The 19,840-nt window shown below is 36.7% G+C and overlaps 1 protein-coding gene and 1 long non-coding RNA gene across 2 annotated transcripts in view; one reads left to right on the top strand and one right to left on the bottom strand.

Moving 5' to 3' along the window:
* The window catches only part of LOC149132373 (uncharacterized), a 120,360-nt gene that overhangs the window by 8,448 nt on the left and 92,072 nt on the right, over positions 1-19,840 (bottom strand). The gene's annotated exons all lie outside the window — the stretch shown is intronic.
* Positions 1-19,840, top strand: part of LOC106882585 (unconventional myosin-Ia) — a 358,922-nt gene that overhangs the window by 303,388 nt on the left and 35,694 nt on the right. Inside the window, exons 9-18 of the mRNA XM_052974157.2 lie at positions 1,848-1,861; positions 4,346-4,430; positions 5,158-5,264; positions 6,291-6,438; positions 7,308-7,426; positions 7,972-8,058; positions 13,267-13,332; positions 14,900-15,004; positions 17,244-17,306; positions 19,170-19,364. Of these exons, the coding sequence (XP_052830117.1) occupies positions 1,848-1,861; positions 4,346-4,430; positions 5,158-5,264; positions 6,291-6,438; positions 7,308-7,426; positions 7,972-8,058; positions 13,267-13,332; positions 14,900-15,004; positions 17,244-17,306; positions 19,170-19,364 (989 nt within the window). The remainder of the gene's footprint in view (positions 1-1,847; positions 1,862-4,345; positions 4,431-5,157; positions 5,265-6,290; positions 6,439-7,307; positions 7,427-7,971; positions 8,059-13,266; positions 13,333-14,899; positions 15,005-17,243; positions 17,307-19,169; positions 19,365-19,840) is intronic.

The following is a 19,840-nucleotide window of genomic DNA, read 5'->3' as shown; positions in this document are numbered from 1 at the left end:
AGTAAAATAACAATTGCAGGCTTTAATCTAATGCAGTGATTCTCAACCAAGGTCCATATGGCCCCGGAGGACCAATATAAGGGCCACACAACAAAATAGTAAATTGGGGATCTCACAATAGTATTTTAAGGGCCCCTGAAAAAATTTTGCTTTAGATGTATGTATTGATATGTAAAGCAAGAAACAGCTGGGTTTCTTTCTTAAACGTTTTACATAGATCAACCTACTCAAGTTAATGTGTGAAAAACAAAATAGGAATTTTGCAAGAAGATTCTATAAAACTAGTTTATAAACATCGAATGGCTATGGGGGCCCACCAGAATAAAATAGTAATCAAAGGGATCCACAGATGAAAAAAAAAAAAATGGCTGAGAACCCCTGATCTAATGTAATAGGCAAATATTTGATTTCCCTTGATACATGTTTCCTGTCTGTATATACTTTTCCAGCCCAAACTAAATATCAAACACACCCAGTTATCCATATTACTCAGTCAGGAAGCTGCCACAGGATACTAGCAGCTTGGACATTAGCTATTGACAACATAGTGTGTACTCACCATCTTTTTAATATCCATATTCCTTGGTAGCAAGCAAGGACTGGATGGTTTAACAGTATTCGAGGTATCTAAGGACTGCATTGTGCTCTACTGTCTATCTTATCATGGTTTCTATGACTGGTTGCACTTCCAAGCACCAACCACTTGACTGTGTAGTGGGTGGCAATATTAAGGTTATCGAGAAGACGGTGAGCTGGCAGAATCATTATTATAAGGCGCCGAGCTGGCAGAAACGTTAGCACACCGGGCAAAATACTTAGTGGTATTTTGTCTGTCTTTACGTTCTGAGTTCAAATTCCGCCGAGGTCGACTTTGCCTTTCATTCTTTCGGGGTTGATAAATTAAGTACCAGTTATGCACTGGGGCCGATGTAATCAACTTAATCCCTTTGTTTGTCCCCTTTATGTTTAGCCCCCTGTGGGCAATAAAGAAATAAGAATCATTAGCACACTCAGGGAAAATACTTAGAATATAAAGATGGCTGAAATACTACTAAGTTCAAATTACATCAAGGTCGACTTTGCCTTTTATCCTTTTGGGGGTCGATAAAATAAGTACCAGTTGAGTAATGGGATCGATGTAATTGACTTACCTCCACCTCAGAAATTACTGGCCTTGTACCAAACTTTAAAATAAATGTTAAATGGCAAATTAAGAGGTTAAGTGTTAAATAGTTAAAGGATTTGTAGTTGTTAGAAATCTCCCAGTTATTACTCTAGCTCCATAACTGTTGCTGTCTGATTGGACTGAGTTTGTGTAGCAGACTAAAGTTAGAAAAATTCAATCCCATATATATATATATATATGTATACATTTATGTTTGTGTGTCTGTGTTTGTCTCCTCCACCATCACTTGACAACTGATGATGGTGTGTTTATGTCCCATAACTTAGTGATTCAGCAAAAGAGACCAACAGAATAAGTACTAGGCTTACAAACAATAAGTCCTGGGGTGGATTTGCTCAGGCACTGCCACAGTCGAATGATTGAAACAAGTAAAAGAATAAAAGAATACACACACACTCACACACACAAATACATACATACATATATATGTGTCTATGCAAAAGTAAGTATGCAAATGATGACATTTCATTCTGTCAATATCTCCACAATATATATATATACCCAATATCATTGCTCCATACACACACAAAAAATATCCCAAATGTTTTCCAACATTTTACTAAATACTATTGTACATCTATTTAAAACTGTATTACTATGTCTGTTATATTGTTTAATATTATTTAATAATGTTTTGTTTTGTTTTTTTCTCTTTCACTAGATTTACTTGAAAAGGTATGTTGTTTTTCATTTTGTTTCTGTTGATTTTCCCATTGTCAAATTCAATTTTTGTTTGTTTTTACAATTTTCCAAAATTCATAAATTAAATTTCTCTCAAATTTGCTTTTCTTTTTCAATTTAATTACATTGCAAATCTTCAAATATAGAAAACATCCATATATTAGAATTCTTGACACATATAATTATCTTCAACTTGCTTATATTTAAATAATTTTTTTTTATTTCACTTCTGCTAAAATTTGTTGTACTTTCTTCAAATGTTCAATAATTCTCATGGTGTTTATAAATGTGTAATAACATAGACACATGTGTAGGTATTCATGTAGGAAGATAATAATATGTGATAAAATGTAGTGTAACAGTCACATATAGACAGTCATAATCCATACTTGGTGGTAGATTTAATATCAGCTCTTGGATATCATTTAGCACAGTAGTCCGTAGTCCTCAACCCTGGTTTTGTACCTCAGACCAGTCTCATGCAGGACATTTTTTGTCTTGGAAGGGGTAATCACACATGTAACAACTGGAATAAAGTGCATAGTATATAATTTAATCATTACATCAATAGGAAGCTGAACCTTTCAGGTGAGATGGCAAGGACTGAGATACTTGGTCCCTGCCATACTCAAGAAGACCCACACCATGCAGCAGAAGTATTAAAGCATCCTTCTGGTAGTGTAATGCACTCATGGTAGTACCATGTAAAAGCCTGTGCGGTGCCACATAAAAGTGTCCATGTGGCATCATGCAAAAGCACCCATGTAGCATCACATGAAAGTGCTTGTGTGATGCCATGTAAAAGTGACCATGCAGTACCAAGTAAAAGCAGCCATCACACTCTGTAAAGTGGTTGGAATTAGGAAGGGCCTGCAGCTGTAGAAACCATGCCAAATCAGACTGGAGTCTGGTGCACTCCCACCCCCACCCAGTTTGCCAGCTGCTGTCACACCGTCCAACCCATGCCAGCATGGACAATAGATATTAAATGATGATGATGTTGATCGCCATTATCCTCATCATCATCATCATCATTTAAAGTTTGTTTTCCATGCTGGCATGGGTTGGACGGTTTGGCAGGAGCTGGTGAGGCATGGGATTACACCAGGGTCTTCTGTCTGTTCTGGCTTGGATTAAAATAGAAAATGGGATACAAAACATCTGGCGTCACTTGAAAAACATTTTGGATGAAGAATATATCTGTTTATAATCTCCGTCTAAATTGAATGTTTTTTGAGTGATGTCAAATGTTTTGCTTTACCACTTGCTATTTTAATTTCTCTCTCTCTCTCTCTCTCTATATATATATATATATATGTATGTATATATTTGTAAACAAACCCAGTGGCTTGATTAGTTATGGAGAAAGAATGACTATGAATGACTTTTTTATACAATAATATTGTATAAAAAAGACTTTCGTAGTTGCTTTCTCTGCAACTTATCAAGCCTCCAGGTTTGTTTACAAATTTTATATTTAGTACTAGACAGTTCAGTATCTATACATAAAATTTGGCTGAAATTTATGCGTGAGTGTCTGGCTCAATTAGCTGCACAAGGAGCTGTGTTAGCGTTGATATGTAGGTTTGATTCTAGCCTGAGTTAGCTCATTGTTTTTCAGTCAATTGTTTAGATAGTTGTCACTTTAATTGGAGTACATATATTATTATTGTGATATATTATTATATAGTTATTATTCTATATATATATATATATATATATATATATATATATTTATATATATATAAGGCAAAAACCCCATGAAGACTATGATAATTAATAAAATAGAAATAATTAAAAAGAAATTTGTTTTTGTGGCCCAGTACAAAAAAAACAAAACAATGACCCACATCTTGAAACTGGTCCATGGCTTGCTGTTTGGGGATATCTGCTTTAGCAGACTCCATTCTGTTGTAAACATTGAGGCCTGGGCGATGTTCTCAAGATCATTTCTTTCATGTTTCTCACAAGTCTAAGAGACTCTGAAAGTTCTGAAAGTGTCAATGGCACTGTAGTTCCTTCTGGGACAAATGTTGTGTAAACTCTGTTGTTGTAGTTGACATCATCAGAGCTTTCAATTGTGCCTGACCTCTCAGCTGAAGTGTCTACCTATGGGCTCCTGTCTTTTATTTCATGATCACATCATTATCTCAGATCACACCATTGCAATTTATACTGATGGTGCTCTTTCTAACCCACACTATCATCTCTTAATCTACCCCAAGCTGTGGCTTTTGTCTACTACACATTTCCATATCAAACATCTACTATCATTTATTTCCAACCATACACCACACCTATCTATATGATACCAATCTAGTTATCACATGCCAAATCCGTACAGACACCATCAACTGACATCCCAGAAACGTCCTCCAACAAAGTCAGGTTAAAATTCTCTATGCAAGCCTAATCAGTTTGTGTGCTTCTGCACATGCACGCAATATAATCTGCTTTCTCTCTCTTCAATCATTCTAGTCACGAGTGGCAGCCCAAAGTCAAGGAGAAAGAAACTTTCATATTTTCTATCAATTGCTTAGTGCTGATGATACTAGTTTTTTAAGTAAGTCTATTCTCTTTTTGGCCTTCTATCTGTCTGTCTGTTCATCCATCCAACCATCCATCAGTGTATATACATTTCTATACATACATACATACATACATGCATACATACACACACACACACATACATGCATGCATACATATATATATATATATATAAAATCATTTGAGCAAGGCCGTTGCCAGTGCCGCTGGACTGGCTCCCATGCAGGTGACACGTATAAAATGCACCATTTTGAGCGTGGCCGTTGCCAGTACTGTGTGACTGGCCCTCGTGCCGGTGGCATGTAAAGGCACCCACTACACTCTCAGAGTGGTTGGCGTTAGGAAGGGCATCCAGCTGTAGAAACTCTGCCAAATCAGCTTGGAGCCTGGTGTCGCCTCCTAGTCCACCAGTCCTCAGTCAAATCGTCCAACCCATGCTAGCATGGAAAGTGGGCGTTAAACGATGATGATAGATATATATATATATATATATATACATGCATGTCTGTCTGTCTGTCTAATCTTTCTCTCTCTCTCTCTCGCTCCCTATATATATATATATATATATATATATATATATATATATATATGCATATGTACATACAAGCATACAAACACATACATACATGTTTGTGCCTGTATTTTAGTTTAATCCATTGTAGTAAATTTATCACTATTACCTCCCCAACTACTACTACAATTATTTTTCATTGTATTTTTTATTTCTTTTTCTCCAAATTTAGAATCTTTAAAAATTTCTAGAAATGCTGAGAATTACAATTTTCTGAAGACCAGTGGCTGTGTCCGGGTTGGAACCATCGATGATAAGGAGAACTTCTATGCTGTCAAGGTAGGAGCTGTAGCATGGTACATCTTTTCTAAGAGTATGTGATCTTTTATCATTGCTAAATACAGTGTCACTATTAATCAACTTGTGAAGGTAACAAGCTGGCAGAGTCATTAAAATACCACATAGGATGCTTAGCAGTATTTTATCTGTTGTCACATTCTGAGTTTAAATTCTGCTGAGATTGAATTTACCTTTCATCCTTTTGGGGTTGATAAAATAAAAACCGGTTGAGCACTGGGGTTAACTTAATCAGATTACACCCAACCCCTTTAAAATTGCTGGCCTTATGCCAAAATTTGAAACCATTATTAAATCAATTAATCTCTCTCTCTCTTGTTCTCCACTCCTTAATTTTCAACATTGGGTCATTGCATGCTCTCTGGTAAACTGTGCTGTAATTTATGAGATGAGCCAGATAAATACCAGTATACTGTGTGTGTGTGTGTATGTACCTATGTATAACATGCAAGGGTGTGTGCATGTGCATGTGTGTATTTATATATATATATATATATATATATATATATATTATTATATGTATTATTATATGTATTTATTTTCTCCTAGTAATAAATAACTCGGATAAAATAAATTGGTTAATAGATACCAGGGTAGCAAAAATCACAAAATAACTGTGGTGTAACTCCTGTTTATGAGGTAGAAACTCCTTGATATTTTGGGTATTTGAGTATATATAAATTTAAAGAATGGAGTAAACGCATATTATAACTTCATACTTTTATTCCAACATATGTTTCGAAGAATTACAATTTATGCAATCCATAGGAATCAGTGATGTTAAAAATGTAAACTTCTCCTCAGGGAAACGTATGGTAACCAGCTTAAAATAATATCACAAAATTCCAGTTTCTTAACCATGAAGTTTTATTTTGCAGTTAAAGGCTTAATAGCACCACACCTGTAGTCTGTATGTCTATTATCCATAGACAGAGGCATTCCTTCTTTCTACCTGTAATTACACCCCACTCATATAATTTATCTAAATCTTATTTCTAAACATTTCAGAATGGAATGGAAGTAATTGGTTTCCAAATCCAAGAAATCTTTGCAGTGTTTCAATTAGTTTCCAGTGTTTTAAAGTTGGGAAATTTAGAGTTTCACCATCGAAGTAATGTAGATGGCACCAATGGTTGTGTCTTAGTGAACGAGTATGGTAAGTGCTGCCCTTCATTCAGATTATTACACCAACACCTCATGCTCATAATCATCACTCACACTCATAATCAGCACTCACACTTACAACATCTTAAGGCTGCTTTTATTTTCTGCTTGGGACAACATGTTTAATGTTCTGTTGGTGGTGCAATAAACCACACTCAGTCCACACTGTAGGATAAACAGAAAAACAAAGCTGGTTGGGTTTGCTCTGTTGTTCTATTTAGGATAACACAGGACTGACCCCTGTGAGCATCCATAAACTCACATAAAATGATGATGATGATGATGATGAATGAATGGCATGTATATCATTTTCATTTAATGTCTATTTTCTATGCTGGCATGGGTTGGACAGTTTGACAGGATCCATTGAGCAGCAGGGCTGCACCAAGTTCCTCTGTTAGATTTGGCACTGTTTCACAAAGCTGGCCTTTTGAAACACAGGTACAACTTATTTTTACCAGCTGAGTGGACTGGAGCAACATGAAATAAAGTCCCAAGGTCACAAAGCACTATCCGGTATTGAACTCACAACCTTAAGACCATTAGCCAAATACCCCAACCACTTGGTCACATGCTTTCACACCTCAATGTAACCTCTAACCAGCTATTATATACCCCTATGTAAAGGCCATAGAATTGATGCAATCTTATATATACCCCTATGGAAAATCTTCTCCATTTGTTTTCCCCCCCTAAATCACTTATAAAGTTCCACAACATTACCTTGCCACACCCCCAGTTTTGTCATTGTCTTATCATTTGTGTACCTCCATATCTGAGATGCAACAGTATAGCCTCAGGGTGGTAGCCCCTACCTACTCCTGTTCTGTAATGTTCTAATGAGTTGTGTGTCACTTGCAGAGGCCCAGGAGGTTGCCGAGCTGTTAGGTTGTTCCTATGAAGAGCTGAAGACTGCCTTAACCCAACGCACTGTCGAGGCCCGTGGGGAGAAGTTAAAAACTGACTTAAGCACAGCTGATGTAAGTATTTCTTATATATTACAACCACATGTACGTCAACTACAACTACCACAACCTCCTATACTACAACTACTACTATTATTTATGATACCACTAGCACTTACACTACTACTACTGCTGATCCTTCAACTACAACATTACCACTACCATCTACACTATCCCTACCACCCCTTCACTTACTCCGCCACCACCACTGCTATCATCATTTCTTAGACCACTATTGCTACTCTGTCCATCACTATAATTACAACCTCATACAACCGTTACTACCACTACTACTAGCACCGTTACTACTACATATGCCACTACTACAGTGACACCATCACCACCAATTACACCTCCCACTACTACCATGACCACACTCATCATCATCATCACTACTACTATATTCAACTGACTCCTACCACACTCACCATCACCACCATAATCATCACTATAATCACCATCACTGCCATTGCAACCATTGCCATCACCCCCATCCTCGCAGTCATCCACCACCCCCATATCCAGCAGTAACCCTTGTTACCTTGTCTTTTTCCTTACAGTCTGCCTATGCGAGAGATGCTTTATCAAAAGCCATTTATAGTCGAATGTTTTCATGGTTGGTGCAGAGAATCAACGATGGTATCAGGGTAAGTTGTCTTTGAGAATTTCAATGCTGTTATTTTCCATCTCACCATTTTGGAAATAATTCCAAAATGGTGAGACTGTCTCCATGTGGGAATGAAAGATAAATTTTGAAGAAATTGGTGATGGACAGCATGAGTAATGATGAGAATAAAATTCAAGAGCCTAGTATAGGTGGCAGTCTTGTACAGATATTAGACAGATCTGGTTCAGATGTGAGACAGATCTAGTGCAGATGTGAGACAGATCTGGTTCAGATGTGAGACAGATCTAGTGCAGATGTGAGACAGATCTAGTGCAGATGTGAGACACATTTGTCGCAGATGTTAGACAGATCTGGAATAGATGTGAAACAGATCTGGTACAGATGTGAGACAGATATGGTACAGATACAAAACAGATCAAACACAGATGTGATACATCTGGTACAGATGTGACTGGTCTGGTATGTATGTGTGACAGATCTGGTGTAGATATGAGAGAAATATAATGCAGATGTGGGACAGATCTGGAACAGACGTAAGACAAATGTTCATTTGATAAATAGTTTCTGTTGTGGATAAGATTCCAAAATGATGTTTCACATAAATGAACTGGTGTCCAAAAAGTCAATGAAATGCCTGCTGTAAGTTTTTACTTGTATACTATGAAGACATAGCCCTGTAGTTAACCTACTTTGCCATACCTTCTGAGACATCAAGAGAGCTACTTTGTACCACTCATCCACCACCACCACTACTCACTGCTGTCATCCATTTAACATTCCTCACATAGGTGCAAGTGTGTCAGCATGGTTGCTTCCCAACCATGTAGGTCCAGGTTCAGTCCCACTACATGGCACCTTGAACAACTGTCTTAGACCAACCAAAGCCTTACAAGTGAATTTGGTACATGGTAACCAAAAGAAACCCATCGTGTGTGTGTGTGTGTGTGTGTGTGTGCGTGAGTGTGTGTGTTTGTGTCTGCGTTTTCCTCCACTGCTACTTGATAACCAGTGAAAAGAGATTGATAGAATAAGTACCAGGCTTAAAAAAAAATATGTGAGCACTGGGGTTGATTTGTTTGATGAAAAATCCTTCTAGGTATTGCCCCAGCATGGCCATAGTCAAATGATTGAAACAATTAAAAAAAAGGACAGCAGTCAACACTTAACAATTAGCATAAGAACAAGTATCACATGACCCAGAGAGGGAATTCTAATGCAGACTGTGTCTAAATTAAATCTACCCTACAAAGGCTCAATTATACACACACACACACACACACACTGATGGCACCGTGGGCAAGTGTCTCCTACCATAGTCATGAGCTGGCCAAAGCCTGGTGAGTGGATTTGGTAGATGGAAACTGAAAGAAGCCTGTCATATAAGTCTGCATATGTCTTTGTGTTTCTGTTTTTTTCCCCACCACCACTTGACAACTGGTGTTAGTTTGTTTACATTTCCATAAGTTAATGGTTCAACATAAGAGACCAATAGAATAAGTACCAGGTTAGTGCAATGTCTAAAACAAGTAAAAGATAAAAGGGGTATATAACAAATTCCTTCTGAGGCAGGTGAGCATAGACAGGTGGACATTAAAACACTGATGGTGATTATATATATTTATGTATATATATATTTATATTTATAAAATTCAAATTTACAGAAAACAAAAGACAAAGACAAGAGAGGGAATAACAAGCAGACTTATTAGTTTGACACTCAGGAAGAATGGAAAAGTCTTTGACATTTCGAGCTTATGCTCTTTGGCAGAAAGGGATGAGAGGAAAAAAGTAGAGAGAGAATGGAAAAACAGAGAGAGAGCAAAACTATGTAGGGATTAACAGTTGAACACACACACACACATATACATATATATAATCATCATTGTTTAATGTGTTTGTGTGTGTGTATATATATATATATACATACATAAATATATATATATATGCATATGACTTGTTATTTAGTGTGTGTGTGTGTATGAATATATATATATATATATATGCACACACACATATATACATACATAAATATATATATATGCATGACTTGTCATTTAGTGTGTGTGTGTGTGTATGAATATATATATATATATATATATATATATATGCACACACATATATACATACATAAATATATATATATGCATGACTTGTCATTTAGTGTGTGTGTGTGTATGAATATATATATATATATATGCACACACATATACACATACATAAATATATATATATGCGTATGACTTGTCATTTAGTGTGTGTGTGTGTATGAATATATATATATATATATATATATGCACACATACATATATACATACATAAATATATATATATGCATATGACTTGTCATTTAGTGTGTGTGTGTGTGTATGTATATATATATACACATGTATGTGTGTGTGTGTGTGTGTGTGTGTGTGTGTGTGTATATATACATTTGACATGGGTGATTCTTTCTTCTCTTGGGATTCATGGTCAAACAGCTGGGTGGAATAGTGTGAAAGATTACACAGATGTGTAGAGTGATCCGGTGGTGTTGGTGGGTTTTGTATTTTTTCATAGCTCCCATGGTTATTGAGATAATCTACTATAATAATACTCTTGTGTTTATGAATGAGAAAGGAAGGGGTGATAGATGAATAGATGTACTCACACACATACACAAATACAAAGACATAATGTGTGATACATAGATAGACTTACATATATAGCCACAGGTGTACTCATAAAGATACAAACAGATGAAGTGGAGATGCTGGTTGTGTTACAAATCTGTCATGTTTTAAGAACACTGGGCAAAAAAACTAAGAAGTAATTGATTATTAGAAAGATATACAAGTCTTTGAATTTAGGTATTTTTTTATCAAAAATTTGAGCAAATGTTAGATAGAATTCTGGATAATGTGAAATGTTTGTATAGAAAGTCCCTCTCTCTCTCTCTCACACACACACACACAAACATTGTTGTGTGTATGTATATATATGTATGTATATATGTATGTGTATGTATATATGTATGTGTATGTATATATATATATATATATATATATGTATGTATATATATATATATATATATATATGTATGTATATATATATATATATATATATATATATATATATATATATATATACATATATATATAATGTATGTATCTGTGTATGAAGGTATGTATGACCTTTACTTGAACTTATGAAGAAAATTCCCCTCAGAATCCATCCGGTTATCTAACCAAAAAAAGTTCTCTGTCATTCTTTCTTTGTGTGTGTGTGTACACACACACACACACACACACACACACACACACATACAGGTATCTTTTATTCTTCAGTGTTTGAATGATTTCTATAGAAAGTGAAATAGTTGAACTGTGAAGAATTTGTCTGTGTGCAAGTTAAGGAATCGGTGAGCTCTACTGCGTAATGCTTTCACACATCACTACATTCTTCATAGAGTATCAGAGCTAGTATATTATTGAACTTTTTTCTGAAGATCGCAGATAAGCAAGTGTTCATGTTGTTGTTGCTGTTGGAGGTGGTGGTGTTGTTATTGTTAGCCGTGGTCAACTTCCATGGAACATATCTCTGGCATTTTAAGTCAGTAGTCCACAAAGAAAACCAGTTGATTAACACATACTGTGTCATCATCATCATCGTCGTTTAACGTCCGCTTTCCATGCTAGCATGGGTTGGACGATTTGACTGAGGATTGGTGAAACCGGATGGCAACACCAGGCTTCAATCTGATTTGGCAGAGTTTCTACAGCTGGATGCCCTTCCTAACACCAACCACTCAGAGAGCGTAGTGAGTGCTTTTACGTGTCATCTGCACGAAGGCCAGTCAGGCGGTACTGGCAACGGCCACGTGTGTCACTATGAAATTATATTGTATATGTGCATGTATGTTGGTATGTTTGTATGAATGAATACATGTGCGCATGTGTATGAGAGAGCTACAACCCGTGCTTACAATAAAGGAACTCTCTCTCTTTCTCTTTGAAGGGCAGAGTGTATAGTGCAGGAGTGTTGAGTGCAATATTGTATATTAGTAAAACATGGACAGTGAATGTAGGGGATGTGAAAGTGATGGAGAGAACTAAAGCTGGCATGCTGTGCTGGTTTTGAAATGTTAGGGTTTTTTAGATTTAGGAAAACACATTAGTCACTATCTACAGTTGTTGGTGGTGGTGTTGTTTTGTTAGGTTTCCAAAGTTCTGCTGGAAAAGACAAGCAGGTAGACAAACAGAGAACCAGAACTACATCAAAGATGGAGGTTGTTAAAATCAAGGATTAGTTAGTTCATATAATGTATCATAGAGAGGAGTTGAAATAGTTGTAGGTGGCAGAGGCAGAGGAAGAGCTGAGAGGAATCAGATACAGAGTGGACTTGAGGCGATTGTGATGATATGGATATGTAATGTGGGTGGTTGATGCCATTTGCATGATTTTTAGGGTCCTGGTAGTGGCCGAAATGTGTGGAAAAAAGAGACTGGGGAAGAAGAGGACCAAATGATGAAGGCTAATCTCAGGATAATTAACTTCATTAAGGAGATGACAGAGGACCGTTGGTAATGGAGACTTCCAGTGTTCTCAGACCCCAGACCCTATCCCTGCTCACTGTTCTCAGAGTGGAGATGGCTGTCTGCAAATGTGAGCCCAGTGAGTCATAGTGGCTGTTCCAGCATGTCTCCCTCACCATCCTCCAGGGTAACACCTTTTCCATTTTGTCTGCTGGGACCATATTATACATTCCACTCCTTAATGTAAAGTTACTCCATCTAATGCCTTGCACTTTATAGAAAGCAGCAGGCTTTTGCATTCCATTGATGCCCAATGAACTAGCAGTGTGCACTGCTGGAGAAGACATCCCCACACATTCAAATAGGTGAGAGGAAAACTAATACAACACAGTACACTGCTACAGCACTAGATGCCCTTCCTGTCTCCAGCTCTGTTAGTCATCACATACACTGTCCAGAGATGGCATTTCTTGGGTTGTCCGAAAAGTTTGTGCCGATTTATAGTAGCTTACCTTTCGACTCATTTGCCATGCACCCACCTCAATTCTGGGAAGAGGGTATTTTCAAGTTATTGACCTTTTTCTTTCCTTTAAAAATCGGCACGAACTTTCCGGACAACCCAATATTTATTCTAAAGTCTGGATGCAAAAGATGTTTTGCAAATGTGTGTGTGAGTATGATAACATTTTCTTGTTTTTGTTTTCCTGTTTCAGGTGAAGAAAAAAAACAAAACAAAAGTGATGGGTGTGTTAGACATATATGGGTTTGAAGTTTTTGAGGTGAGTTACTTTTGAACCTGATTTGTATGTCATCCCTGGTACTATATTATGTCTTCCCTGTTGATCTATACTAAAACCTTTGTTGTCCATTTCTACCGTTAAATTTGTACTGTATTATGAAGTAGAACATGAATAAATCCTGAGAGGGATGTTACAGCAGGATTGTCCATTTGGTCTTAGATATCTAGTGCAGGGGTTTTCAAACTGGTCCTCGGACCGTAGGGGGTCCGCAAGGACAAGACAGGGGGTCCGTGGACAGCAAATACTTTTTATGGGCAATTTGATTTTATATATGTTTTTAATCGAAATCTTTTAATTGACAATAAACCTATTTGTTAAATAAATAAATGTAAAAATATATGTTATTTTAAGCAAATATTTATGTATAAATTTCATAAGCGTTTATAAGGGGGTCCCTAAGGTAAAGCCTGAAATATAAAGGGGTCCGCAAGTCAAAAAGTTTGAAAGCCCCTGATCTAGTGGATGTAAATCCTGAACATTGACCATTCTGCTGTTCTGTCATTGGTGACGCAAAAGATACATTTATCAAGATATCTGAGGATTATGTGTGACATGTGACATCCCAACATGTGACATTCTGACCTCATCGCTTCAAGACTTGTCTACTGGGAACACCATGCATAGTGATTAGAAGATATGGGCACAAATGAAGAAGGACATCAACTAAGCCAGAGTTAAAGAGCTTCTCTCTGGCATGGTAGATGGGGGTGGATGGAGGGTGCCTTGGCCTTCTCTTCCTAGTGAAGGTAAGGGACATTTAGCACTCTTATTTTGTTATCCCAGTCATGTGATGTGGGCATGTCTAAAGAAGGGCATCGATTATGCCAGCATTGAAGAGTTTTGCTCTGGAGTAGTAGATAGGGATTGGTGGGTGGTGTCATGTTGAGAGCTCAAGTAACTGCATTGCCTTGGTCTTGTCTTCATAGGGAAGGAAGGAAGGAGACCGTTAACATTTTCATCTTGTTATACCACTCATGTGCCAATGGTGGTCCATGGAACTTTCTCAGTGGCCAGCGAAAAAAGAAAATAATTGCTTAGAATTTTTTGTTTAGTGTGAGCCTGCCTGATGATGGACCATGTCTCATGCACCCTGCTTTACATAAAAGTTACCCATAACTGCCATAGCTTGGTACTCCATCAGTTATGACGATGAGTGTTCTAGTTGATTTGATCAACAGACCATAAAATTAACATGCAAGTGGCCATCACTCCACAAGCACATGTATCCTTAATGTAGTTCTCAGGGAGATTCAGCATGACACAATGTGTGACAAGGCTGACCCCTTTGAATTACAGGTACAACTCATTCTTGCCAGCTGACTGGACTGGAGCAATGAGAAGTAAAGTGTCTTGCTCAAGGACACGACACACCACCAGGAATTGAACTCGTGACTTTATGATCATAAGCTGAATATCCTAGCTACTAAGTCACATGTCTTCTCCCACGACTGTTCAAGACATTACCAAGTTAACCATTTTTTCTTGCTTCTTCTAGAATTTCCTGATTTTCATTTCTTAATCTTTTCCAATCTTCTTGTTTTGACAGAACAATAGTTTTGAACAGTTTATCATTAATTACTGTAATGAGAAATTACAACAAATTTTTATTGAATTAACCTTAAAAGAAGAACAAGAAGAATATGTGAAGGAGGTAAGAATTGTTGCATTCCTTACCAATTTTTGGTGTCTTGAAGTTTTCTGAGATTTTTGTTTTTCCATGTTGCAATATTCATAATTAAATACAAGATAGTTTGGCATTATCTAATTGTTAATTTTAATTGCTAGTGTTAAATACTATCATCGTCATCATCGTCACCATCATCATCGTCATCATCGTCACCATCATCATCGTCATCGTCGTCATCATCGTCATCATCGTCATCACCACCGTCATCATGATAACACCCACCACACCCACCACCACATCACCACTATCACTTTCATTCATACCACCATTACTACCACCACCATTATCATCAATATCACCAATACCCATACCATTATAACCATCACCACAACCACCATCATCACCTATTATTACTGTAATCACTCTCTCTGATATGTCGCATTAAGTGACGAGTCATTGTTTTTAACAACCTCCATGTTGTGATGTAGTTCTGCCTGTTTGTCTGTTTGCTTGTCTTTTCAAGCAGAATTATGGAAGACAACAACAGTAACAATAAATAGTGATTAATGTTGTTGTTGTTGGCACTCCGTCGCTTACGACAGCGAGGGTTCCAGTTGATCCGATCAACGGAACAGCCTGCTCGGGAAATTAACGTGCAAGTGGCTGAGCACTCCACAGACACGTGTACCCTTAACGTAGTTCTCGGGGATATTCAGCGTGACACAGAGTGTGACAAGGCTGACCCTTTGAATTACAAGTACACCAGAAACAGGAAGTAAGATTGAGAGAAAGTTGTGGTGAAAGAGTACAGCAGGGTTCGCTACCATCCCCTGCCGGAGCCTCGTGGAGCTTTAGGTGTTTTCGCTCAATAAACACTCACAACGCCCGGTCTGGGAATCGAAACCTCGATCCTATGACTGCGAGTCTGCTGCCCTAACCACTGGGCCATTGCGCCTCCACTTGTGACTAATGTATTTTCCTCTAAAAAAACATAGTGTTCATATCATGGAGCCAAATGATCCAACATGTTTCTACCATGTGGCTAGTAAATGTATCCTGTTTCTACATGTTTACCCATCCCTATGTGGTGTATAGGCTTTATAATAAAATTGCACACTTCTTCTGCACTTCATGTTGTGGTGATGTGGTCTGCTATGACCTAACATGTTTATGTTATTTAAAAGTATAACAAATAAGGCTTCTTTATGTATTGGAAAATAATTTATTTGTTCCATTAACAGTAACGGTGTTTATGCAATAAAATTAACAAAAACATTCTGATGCAACAGGGTAATAGGACACATATAGAAACTCAACATTTGGGCTAATTTTTACCTATCAGATACAGGTGTTGTGGTATGTTGTCTTCTTCAATCGTTCCAGGTTGAGTGTACCTGGAATGATTGAAGAAAACTATATTACTTTGGTGAACCTCCATTGCTATTTGAAGATCAAAAATCCAGTTGTATTTTCATAATTAAATATTGTTAGGACTTGTATAAAACTTGATAAAATACTTTGTCTATTGTGGGTGTATACCCAGTTAATTGCACATAAACATTACTAACCTGAAGTATAAGTTTTCCATGGCCTCTGAAAGATTACCATGGACCCCAAGTGTACTATATTGCATCTGTGGACCCCAGTTGAGAAACCCTGGTGTACACCAAACTCAACTTGAGACACTCTGAAATTTTGGTGCTCAGTTCAGTTGTAGATATAGGCCTCACCTATGGAAAGTTATAGTTAGATCAATGAACTATCAAGTAAACAACAGCTGTTCATTGGATAAAATCTCGTTTGTGTACATGATTGAATTGTGATTTCTATGTGCCAAAATGCAGGATCAAATGCAATACTATAAAGGTTTGCAGAAGTGTCATCTTTACAGCAATCCCACTGGTTGCAAAGCCTGAATTATGAGATTTTGCAACATCCTCCCTATTCCCCTGATATCTTTCCAACTGATCATCACTTATTTAAGAATTGTGAGCTTTCCATAAGCAATAAAACATTCTTAAATAGAGAAGAGTTAATTGAAGCATTCGGACAGTTTATCACAGCAAAAGATGAGTTCTTTTTTTTTTTTAAAGATGGAATATATGACATAGAGAAACGTTAGGTAAATGTCATAAATGAACAGGGATCATACTTTGATGAGATAAATCAGTTCTCTAACACTTCTCAAACATTTTATTTTACCTTTCAAATACGACATTTCATGTGAAACACCCTAATATTTTTTGGACCCAATTTTTTTCAGGGAATTGAATGGATCCATGTGGATTATTTCAACAATGCTGTGATATGTGAATTAATTGAAAAGGTAGGTAATGACAATTTTCAGTTTGTGTGTGTGTGTGTGTATGTTTATATGTGTTAGTGCTTTTGGTTATATGAGAATGTATGTGTGTGTATGTCTTCTTTCTCACACCTGAATGTTTCTATGACTGGTTATGTAGATTGTGTGTTACTTTCTCTCTGTCTTTCTCATATACACACACACACACACATATGCCAGCATGGAAGGCAGACGTCAAACGATGATGATGATATATATTTTTCATGTCATAAGAATTTTATACACTTCTGAGAGAACAGAAAATCATATAGGTGCAGGCTTGGCTTACTTCCCAACTACATGATTCTGGGTTCAATCCCACTGTATGACACCTTGGGCAAGTGTCTTCTATTGTTTTGTGTCAATCAAAGCCTTGTGAGTGGATTTAGTAGACAGAAACTGAAAGAAGCCCATTGTATATATATATATATATATGCATGTGCGTTTGTGTATGTACCCTACTTCTACTTGACAACTGATAGCAGTATGTTTATGTCCCCATAACCTAGTGGTTTGACAAAAGAGGCTGATATAATAAGTACCAAGCTTAAAAAAGGAGAATAAGTACTGGGGTTAATTGATTCAGTTAAATATTCTTCCGAGCAGTGCCCCAGTATGGCCAGTCTAATGACTGAAATTAGTAAAAAAAGGTGAAAGATAAAAGATTTGTGTTTTGGAACAGCGGATCTCATAGCACCCATAAAGCTATAAGTAATAGCATGTAAATGTTGGGTAGAAAATCCCTTTTGGGTAGAAAAGGCCACAAGCTGGCAGAATAGCTTAAAACTTAAAACTGCTGGCCTTGTGCAACATTTGAAACCATCATTATTATTTTTTTTTTTTTTTTCATGCCAGGAAAATGCTTAGCAGCATTTTGTCCATCTTTACATTCTGAGTTCAAATTCCTCTAAGGTCGACTTTGCTTTTCATCCTTTTGGGTTGATAAAATAAGTACCAGTTGAATACTGGGGTTATTGTAATCATTGAAATTGCTGGCCTTGTGCAACACTGGGCAAAGTGTTTTGCGGCATTTCGTCCATCATTATGTTCTGAGTTCAAATTCTGCTACGGTCGACTTTGCCTTTCAACCTTCCAGAGTCAATGAAATAAGTATCAATTGATCATCAGAATCGATGTAATTGATTATCCTTTTCCCCCAAAATTTCAGGCCTTATACTTATTATAAAAAGGATAATTGCTACTATTACAAGTTGAAGCTAAGTTCACGTTTGATTATTGAGTCATTAGAAAGAGAGAGGTACTTCAACAATATATTTAAGCAAAAGTATTGAGAAACATTTTTACTTATATATTGACATAATTCTTAACTTTTTTCATACATTTAACTCTGAGTAACAAGTCAAGATATTCCAAATTTTAACAAACTATACTCAATTTCATGTATTGAGTGTTTTTTTCATTCTTGGCAAACACAAATGTTCACCAATTGTGTGTGTGTATGTGGATCATCTAATATATTGTGCAATGGACTCATATTTAGGATAAACTGCACTATCAAAATATTTGTAGTTATGTTTTGAACTATATATTGGGTTTTGTTTACCGTACATATATATGTATAAATATACAAATAACAATAATCCTTCGATGGAATTTATAAATTGATATTTATAAATTTCATCCAAGGATTATTGTTATTATTACTATATTTATCCTACATTATATCAGTACAGCTAGATGCAACCCCCAAAACTGGTTCACCAATCAGCATCATTAGACTTTGGCCGACATAATGGAATAGGAGTTTTATTTGCATATTCAAAACATTTCCCATAAAAACAAATTCAAAAGATATGTATAAATATATAGTTATGTATTCTGTTTCAGAACAATGTAGGAGTTTTAGCGATGCTTGATGAAGAGTGCCTTCGACCAGGAACCGTCACAGATTTAACATTCCTTGCAAAACTTGACTCCATTTGTTCAGAACATCCTCATTACGAAAGTCGCGGCTGTAAAAAAAGCATGTCTGACAGAACGTTGCCTCATGAATCTTTTCGCCTCAAACATTATGCAGGCGCAGTAAGTGACATAATATTTATAATTGATCATCTCCTTGTCATTGCATAATTCCTATCTCCTCTCATTTTATATTTAACTTCCTGTTGTTGTTGTTGTTCTTGTTTAACACCCTCAGCTCACCTCAGATTCATCAGGGGAATAAAGGCATTCCAGCTTGTCCATTTTTGTTTAAAGTTTGTTTCCAGAACTCTGGAAATCTCCTGGATTCACTCATAGTCTCTTCCTTTTCTAAGACAGACGATAATTTAACCCTTTAGCATTCAGATTACTCTGTCAAATGTAATGCTAATTTATTCACATTGTTTTGAATTAATCACGTACCTTCATGAATTCAATGATTTGATTGTGTATTTTTAAAATAATAGTGTTGGGTAAGTGTGCAAGGCTAGATCACACAGGTTTGAACATAAAACAAGGAGAATATTTGGGTCGGATTTGGCCAGTTTAAATGTTAAAGGGTTAAATATACTCCACTG

The sequence above is a fragment of the Octopus bimaculoides genome, chromosome 16 (genome assembly GCF_046866305.1).
Source record: "Octopus bimaculoides isolate indiv1 chromosome 16, ASM4686630v1, whole genome shotgun sequence".
Lineage (NCBI taxonomy): Eukaryota > Metazoa > Mollusca > Cephalopoda > Octopoda > Octopodidae > Octopus > Octopus bimaculoides.
Note: the sequence above shows the minus strand (reverse complement) of the source record. Positions and strands in the feature narration are given on the sequence as shown.